General features: G+C 36.3%; 1 protein-coding gene across 3 annotated transcripts; it reads left to right on the top strand.

Moving 5' to 3' along the window:
• LOC137828441 (protein argonaute 10) lies at positions 1-7,918 on the top strand. 3 transcript variants are annotated; one of them, XM_068635025.2, is made up of 23 exons: positions 136-273; positions 1,139-1,175; positions 1,266-1,827; positions 2,105-2,313; positions 2,481-2,630; positions 2,746-2,879; positions 3,113-3,222; positions 3,313-3,419; positions 3,514-3,652; positions 3,732-3,848; positions 4,270-4,377; positions 4,465-4,536; positions 4,734-4,856; positions 4,942-5,101; positions 5,243-5,364; positions 5,559-5,696; positions 5,775-5,917; positions 6,069-6,131; positions 6,500-6,563; positions 6,651-6,786; positions 6,886-6,959; positions 7,189-7,315; positions 7,495-7,918. In XM_068635025.2, the coding sequence occupies exons 3-23, from the start codon at positions 1,393-1,395 to the stop codon at positions 7,686-7,688; spliced, it is 2,925 nt and encodes a 974-aa protein (XP_068491126.1). In that variant the 5' UTR covers positions 136-273; positions 1,139-1,175; positions 1,266-1,392; the 3' UTR covers positions 7,689-7,918. The 3 variants fall into 3 exon arrangements, 2 of the variants coding, with proteins under 2 accessions (XP_068491125.1, XP_068491126.1); XM_068635024.1 differs by lacking the exon at positions 1,139-1,175 and having other exon boundaries at positions 1-273; XR_016523295.1 differs by lacking the exon at positions 1,139-1,175 and having other exon boundaries at positions 116-273; positions 5,779-5,917.
• Positions 7,919-8,152: the final 234 nt, after the last annotated feature.

The following is an 8,152-nucleotide window of genomic DNA, read 5'->3' as shown; positions in this document are numbered from 1 at the left end:
GAGAGAAGTAAAAGCAAAGAGGCAGGGAAAGGCTTTTACACGTGATAAAGAAAGAACAAAAAGCGCTTTGCATGCGTGTATAAGATCATCATAATCATCATCAACGCTACTTCTTACCCACCTTCCCTTTCCTTTCTTCTTTCTTTCTTTCTATTTCAAAATTCTGAATCTCCTGCTTCCACCAACACACCCTTCTACTGTTTCTACTCCTCCTTCCTTCCTTTCACTTCTACCTTTCTACCCATCATTCACAAGCCCTCCACTTGAAAGAGGGTGAGTTCAAGTTTCGTCCTTTTTGCTTCTTCATTTTCATGCTCATTGTCACTTGTGCTTGGTGGGTTTCAGTTTTGTTTTGAGTTTGTTCAACTACAAGGCTTTTAATGGATAAACATTTTGCTTTAAAGCAAGCTTTACCAACATTCTCTCTCTCTTTATTTTCTTGATGAAAATATTTGACACAGTGATTTTGTTTTGTGCTGGTTGTTTCTTTTCCTTTTTTCTCAATTTCAACATAGTCCTGTGTAGTGAATGTTTCAACTTTGTCTTCACAATCCATGCATTGTTATGTTGTCTTTTTAAAAAAAGTATGGTTGCGTGGCTGTACATGTGCGTCGTCTTGGTAATTTTCAGTTTTCGGCAGGGGACAAGTCTGTAAGAACTGGTTTTTGTCTTCTGGTTATTTCCATTTTCCGAGTTTCTCACATGTCTAATCACATTTTATTATTGACTCTTCTATTCCTTGCTCATAGTTGTCATTGGCTTTCCTCACTGAACGATCGTTCTTATTTTTTCTTTTGTCTTTTGCTCTTTGTGATATTTCGTGTTGTACAGTTAATGTTTTGTGCTGCAAATTACACTGATATTTCCTTGTCTTCTGGTCTTTTCAACTTTAAGCAAAGGCGAGAAGATGTTGTTGTCCAAATTTACTTTTGTTTGTCTTATTTTGCTCTATGGCCCTTTTATAGCTGTATGTTTCTACTACCATGACCACTTTTGGATTTGCTTTGGAACTAAGGGTGAAAAAAATGAATTTTCAGTTTTGCAAAAGAATGGTAATGCTTGTATTGCTATGCAATAATACAACACAATGCCAGTTTTCAGATTCACACTTGCTAATATTCCTCTTCTGATTTCATAGATCAAATCAAGCCATTGATCGTTCTCGTTAATGCACAGTAATTACCGCTGATTGTACCAACGTAATAATTACATTTTCCATCTTTGTATATGCCTTCTTATTTGAAGCACTTGGTACTGTTTGGCAGATATGACAAGCAAAAGCTAAAAGAGTGTGAAATTGGTTTACTGTGAAGCTTGTCACCTTCGACAAGTTTGTTGTACTATTGTTGTTTGTACATCTGGTGAGAGTAAGTACTCATCAACAAGGCCAACATGCCAGTGAGGCAGATGAAAGAAAGCTCGGAGCAACACCTTGTGATCAAACCCCATTTGCAGAATCCTATGAATCCAGCCAAGAAGACAACCAAAGCTGCCCAAAATGGCAAAGGTCCACCGCCACTAGAAAACGATAGCCAAGCTTTCCCTCACGCAAAGAACAAGGGAAGAAGAAGGGGAAGAGGTGGCAGAAAACCCGATCAAGGAGATGTTATGATGAGGCCTAGATGCAGACCATGCACAGCAACACTTACAAGTAGTGCAAATGGGAATGTTGAAAATGATTTCGTCTCTGATATGGGTTTTCCCACTTCAAGCAAGTCTTTGAGCTTTGCTCGTAGGCCTGGATATGGACAAGTTGGGACAAAATGCATTGTGAAGGCTAACCACTTCTTTGCAGAGTTACCAGACAAGGACTTGAACCAATATGATGTAAGATCCTTTCCTTGGTATATATATCACTATACTGATAAGGCAATTAAATTGGATTTTCTGAGTGCACAACTATTGGGCCCTCTATGGCAGCATGCATTTAAGTTCATCCTGTGATTTTCCTCTTATAGGGGTTCTGCTTTTGCAGTCCTTTTCTTGTAGTGTCATTAACGAGACTTTTAAATTTTCCTTTGAGGCTTTTGTTCCCTATTATTATTATTATTATAAATAAATTTTGCTTTAGTTTAATGTCATTATGTTTGGCTTTATTTTGAAGGTTACTATTACCCCAGAAGTGTCTTCTAAAACAGTAAACAGGTCTATCATAGCAGAGCTGGTGAGGCTCTATAAAGAGTCTGACTTGGGGATGAGACTTCCAGCATATGATGGCAGAAAAAGTCTGTACACAGCAGGGCAGCTTCCCTTTGCTTGGAGAGAGTTTAAGATTAAGCTTGTAGATGAAGAGGAAGGAGTTAATGGCCCCAAGTAAGGATTTATTGCTCATAATCACTTTCAATATTTTTCTTTCTCTCTCCCTTATCAACTCCCACAAACAAACAGAACCTCCCCTTTTGTACTGTAACCAGATAAAACCGAAAATTGTTTGTGTTTGGGTAGGTTCAATTTCAATTGACACCTTGGCCGTTTTTCAGAAGGGAAAGAGAGTACAGGGTGGCGATCAAATTTGTTGCTCGGGCAAACTTGCATCACTTGGGCCAGTTCCTAGCTGGTAAGCGTGCTGATGCACCCCAAGAGGCACTTCAAATCCTGGACATTGTACTAAGAGAGCTGGCAACTAAGAGGTAGTATTGATCTAGGGGGTATAATAAGCTTTAAAAATTCAAGAAATGATATATTTAATGAGTAAGTGAAGCTTAAAAAATCATGTTTATCTTACCATGACTGCATTTTCTAAAGGTATTGCCCAATTGGAAGGTCCTTCTTTTCACCTGATATTAGAACACCACAACGGCTTGGAGAAGGATTAGAGTCATGGTGTGGATTTTACCAGAGCATAAGGCCTACTCAAATGGGCCTTTCCCTCAATATTGGTACATTGCTTATATTGATTAAATATTAATTATACAAGTAGTCTAATTACAGTAAAGTTTATGTCTTGTATACTTTGAATTTTTTTTTCTCCTTTGTACAAATCTTTGAAAACAGAAAATAAAGTGTAATTTTTGTAATGAGGTATAAACTTCAAATAAAAACAAACATTTGCTCGAATCAAATAAGTTGATAACTTTAAATTTTCACTTAATTATGTTCTTGCATTTCATAGATATGGCATCGGCTGCATTTATTGAGCCACTTCCAGTAGTGGAATTTGTTGGGCAGCTATTAGGGAAAGATGTGATGTCAAGGCCATTGTCAGATGCTGATCGCATTAAGGTACTTAGTACTGTGACAGAGCATGCTAAGTTCATATGTTATTCTGTCAATATTGATCAATTTAACGAGCTTCTTTTTGGCGTCTAACAGATTAAGAAAGCCCTTAGAGGAGTTAAAGTTGAAGTAACACATAGAGGGAGTGTGAGAAGAAAATATCGTGTTTCAGGGTTGACTTCTCAACCAACAAGGGAACTGGTGTAAGTTGTTTTTCTTCCTGGTCTCTTCCTACTAGCAATCTTATAAGTTATAGTGATTTTCCGTTAGTTCACTAAATAATGATGTATTTTTTAGGTTCCCTGTTGATGAGAACTCAACTATGAAATCAGTAGTTGAATACTTTCAAGAGATGTATGGCTTCACTATTCAATATACTCACCTTCCTTGCCTTCAAGTGGGAAACCAAAAGAAGGCCAACTATTTACCTATGGAGGTGGGGAAAGTTCCTGGTAATTGAATTAGTCACTCAACATTCTCACAATGTTTAATGTTATATGCTTTTGGTTCCCTAGGCCTGCAAAATTGTTGAGGGGCAACGTTATACAAAAAGATTGAATGAGAAGCAAATCACTGCTCTATTGAAAGTTACTTGCCAGAGACCTCGTGATCGTGAAAATGACATTTTACGGGTATTTCATTTGGAAGCTTCACTTACAACAAGCAAGCTTTTCATTTAATGTTGACTTTCACAAAATAGCCACTTCCCACCCATGCCTATTTTTAAAAAATATACCATTTGATTGGTGAACAATTTGGAAGGGAAGGGCAGTTACGTTAACCATGTTTTCATTATTTGTTCTAAAGTACTCAGCAAACTTCTACTCTTCATGTGCATGACAATGTAGTAATCGGAATGTTCACATAATGATTTAAAACTTGTGTTTTTATGTGATGTGACAAATGAAACCTTGGATTAGATGAAGGATAAACACATTTAACTATGGTTTTTACACACAGATGTATTTTTCTCTTTAGTTCATGATAATGTTGAACCTTCATAAATAGTAACGATTTGTTTATTTTATTTTTATGTGGGGGTCATACAATCAGACCATTCAACAAAATGCTTATGATCAAGATCCGTATGCAAAGGAATTTGGAATTAAAATCAGTGAAAAACTAGCTTCTGTTGAAGCACGAATTCTTCCAGCCCCTTGGGTAATGTGCTTTTCCCTATAAAGATCTGGCAAAATTTAGTTGAGTTTTTCGCAACTATTAATTGATTTAAAACACTTCTGATTGCAGCTTAAATATCACGAAAGTGGGAAAGAAAAGAACTGCTTACCCCAAGTTGGTCAATGGAATATGATGAACAAGGTAATATATATTGGCATTACGTTTCTCTGTTCCCAGATGTTCTAGTATAGCCGTTGTCAGCCAATTCTCTGGTTTAATCTTATGTTGATATAGCTTTGGTTTATTTCATCTATTCCAACATATCTGCTAATCTTGCTTAGGCCAAGAACTTGTGATATCACAGTATTGATATCTGTCTCTTAAATCTTGAATGACAGAAAATGATTAATGGAATGACTGTTAACCGGTGGGCATGCATAAATTTTTCACGGAGTGTGCAAGATAGTGTTGCTCGCACCTTTTGTAACGAGCTTGCTCAAATGTGTCAAGTATCTGGCATGGTAATCCTCAATCTATTTTATTATCATTTTGTCTGTCTGATGGGAAGAAATTTCGTTACATTTAGTGACAAATATTTTCTTGTAGGAATTTAATCCAGAGCCTGTTATCCCCATATACAATGCCAAGCCTGAACAGGTGGAGAAAGCTTTGAAACATGTGTACCATGTGTCAGCGAGCAAAACTAAAGGAAAGGAATTGGAGCTTTTGTTAGCAATATTGCCAGACAATAACGGGTCTCTCTATGGTAAGCCATGCTAATTGATAATACCTCTACGATTTTTGTATGGCATTAATCACCGACTGCTACTTTCTTGAGTTTATATAATGCAGAAGATGTTCCGAGTTATAATGCAGAGTATTCATTTAAATGTTTTTTTGTTTTCAGGTGATCTAAAGCGAATTTGTGAAACTGACCTTGGCTTAATTTCACAATGCTGTCTGACAAAGCATGTCTTCAAAATCACTAAACAGTACTTAGCTAACGTGTCTCTGAAGATCAATGTGAAGGTTTGTTTGCTTCTCAATCACAAAACTACCTATTCCTGACTAATCCATTGTTTCAGAACCTCATGCTTTTTAATAAATAGAATAGATACTAGTTGGAAATTGTTAGCCAAATGCAAAGCTTGGTTATTCATGTTAACATTGCTGTTACTTCTCATAAATGCATTCAATAACTAAATAGTGGTCACATGCTGCAGATGGGAGGTAGAAATACTGTACTTCTTGATGCTGTGAGCTGCAGAATACCGTTGGTCAGTGACATACCAACCATAATTTTCGGAGCAGATGTAACCCACCCTGAAAACGGCGAAGACTCGAGCCCCTCAATTGCAGCTGTATTTATCTAAATCTATTTATCTTAATTTGTTTTATAGTAATGCAATAGTCATTGATGATGATTGCTCTTGCTGTAGGTAGTAGCATCTCAGGACTGGCCTGAAGTAACAAAATACGCCGGTTTAGTGTGCGCTCAAGCTCATCGGCAGGAACTTATACAAGACTTGTACAAAACTTGGCACGACCCTGTTCGTGGCACAGTCAGTGGAGGCATGATCCGGTACTAATAATATTAATTTTACTGTTTTAATTCTGAACATCATTTATAGATTGTTGTGTGATGGTTTTGATTATGTTAAATCTTAGTGTAATTTCTCATACTCATTCGCAATTACTTAGTTTATCAGTTTAACATGTCCTTTTTTGTGCAGAGATTTACTGGTTTCCTTCAGAAAGGCAACAGGACAAAAGCCGCTACGAATTATATTTTACAGGTCATTATGTTTAATTCATGACGAAAGATCTACAATGCATGTTATAAACTCAAATAAAAAAATTAGTAGGTTACCTCTGTTGAATTTTTAATTTTTTTTGCCTCCCAAGACAAAGTTCTTCGATTTTTGTATGCTGTATTTTGTAAAAATATCATCATATTATAATATTTTGAAACATTAAAATTATGCTTTTATTTTTAATTATTAAAGACAGTGGAGTCTAATTTTCATGGTTAGAACACGGATTCCAGAAGTTTTAAAACATTCCTGCCTAGTTCACGTGTGTATCTTACCTAGGACATTGGCTTTTTGAAATAGTAAAGTTTGATGGAAGTGTTACCAGGATATTAACGTTGACATTTGAACAGGGATGGTGTCAGCGAAGGGCAATTTTACCAAGTTTTACTTTATGAGTTGGATGCGATTCGGAAGGTTAGTATCACTTGCTTTCTATCATATCATCATGCACTTATGTTCTTTTTATAACAAAGATGTGTTCTGAGAAGCGATTCTGTATAGGCATGTGCTTCCTTAGAACCAAATTACCAGCCTCCAGTAACTTTCATAGTCGTGCAAAAAAGACATCATACTCGGCTATTCGCAAACAACCACAGGGATAGAAGCAGTACAGATAGGAGTGGGAATATATTGCCTGGTATGTTGAACAGAGATGCCATTTCTGAATCATTCTTCTCATTTTAGAATGAATATCTAATAATGGATTTGTGTTTTCTTGTTTTAAATTGTCGTTCAGGGACTGTTGTTGATTCCAAAATCTGCCATCCAACAGAATTTGATTTTTATCTCTGCAGTCATGCTGGCATCCAGGTAGAACATGGTTTTTTTACCTTCAATTCCAGGGTTTATGATTACAAATGACGGTTGATTATGGAAAGGAATATTATAACTGTCAAAATTAGAGGGAGAATAAAGTTTCAAGAAGTTTTTTGTTGGTTTTTCTTATGTCTTGTTCTAGTAATACTTTCCATGTTTACCAGAATTCTGATTCCTGACACCTCCCATTATCAATCTAATATGTGTTTATATTATCATTCAGGGTACTAGTAGGCCAGCTCATTATCATGTTCTGTGGGATGAAAACAACTTCACAGCAGATGGAATTCAGTCTTTGACAAACAATCTTTGTTATACATATGCAAGGTGTACACGCTCAGTATCTGTTGGTAAGCCTATATTTCAACTATTATGTAGTTTTTCATTATTTTGGTCCAGTTACGACCCTTGTCCTTACCCTTAAGACTAGTTGAACAGCTATGATATTTTTACATGGTGATTGAACTTTAGCATTTATATTTGTCTTGAATAGTTTAGAACTGAATTGGATGGAATCGTTGTTGTGCAGTTCCCCCAGCATATTATGCACATTTAGCAGCCTTTCGAGCCCGTTTCTACATGGAACCAGATATGCAAGAGAATGGGTCTACAGGTGAGGGTAATGGTCATAGTTCGAAAGGAACACGAGCAGCTGGAGATTATAGTGTGAAGCCATTGCCAGACTTGAAAGAAAATGTGAAGAGAGTGATGTTTTACTGTTAGATGCTTAGTGGCCTGGCCTTGGTAGAAGGATATAGGCAAGTGAATATTCATGGAAAGCAATGATTAGTTTGTACATTAGTCGTGTAGGTATCCATGATTACAGTTCTTGAAGTTTAGTTTAGAATGAATTCCTACAAGTATTTTTAGGTTTTATAGATGTCAAATTTACCATTGTAAAAAGTATTCTGTTAATCTTTGTAGAAAATTTTGCCATAAGGCCTTTACAGAGATGTTCAAGAGTAGAAATCTCCTACTTTATCTTTGCAAGGAGGGGAGTTTTTTCCAAAGCATTCATGATTCTCCTGCACTATACCCATTAGCTAAAAGCATATTGGGCTATTGCTAAATTTAAATATAAATAATTCAATAGCAATAATACTAAGGCATGCTAAATTTTCAGAGATATACACAAATTATATCTGGGAGTGCCAAGGTAGGCCATTGCTCACTAACTTACTATTTAA

This window comes from Phaseolus vulgaris, chromosome 7 (genome assembly GCF_051622355.1).
Source record: "Phaseolus vulgaris cultivar YP4 chromosome 7, ASM5162235v1, whole genome shotgun sequence".
Lineage (NCBI taxonomy): Eukaryota > Viridiplantae > Streptophyta > Magnoliopsida > Fabales > Fabaceae > Phaseolus > Phaseolus vulgaris.
The sequence above is the reverse complement of the archived record's forward strand: the minus strand, read 5'-3'. Positions and strand labels throughout refer to the sequence as shown.

Excerpts from the sequence above, each read along its gene's own strand:
- LOC137828441 (XM_068635024.1), top strand. The coding sequence starts at position 1,393 with ATGCCAGTGAGGCAGATGAAAGAAAGCTCGGAGCAACACCTTGTGATC. Across the intron at positions 3,420-3,513 it reads CAACCAACAAGGGAACTGGT|GTTCCCTGTTGATGAGAACT; the intron begins GTAAGTTGTTTT and ends TGTATTTTTTAG. Across the intron at positions 4,378-4,464 it reads GAATTCTTCCAGCCCCTTGG|CTTAAATATCACGAAAGTGG; the intron begins GTAATGTGCTTT and ends TTCTGATTGCAG.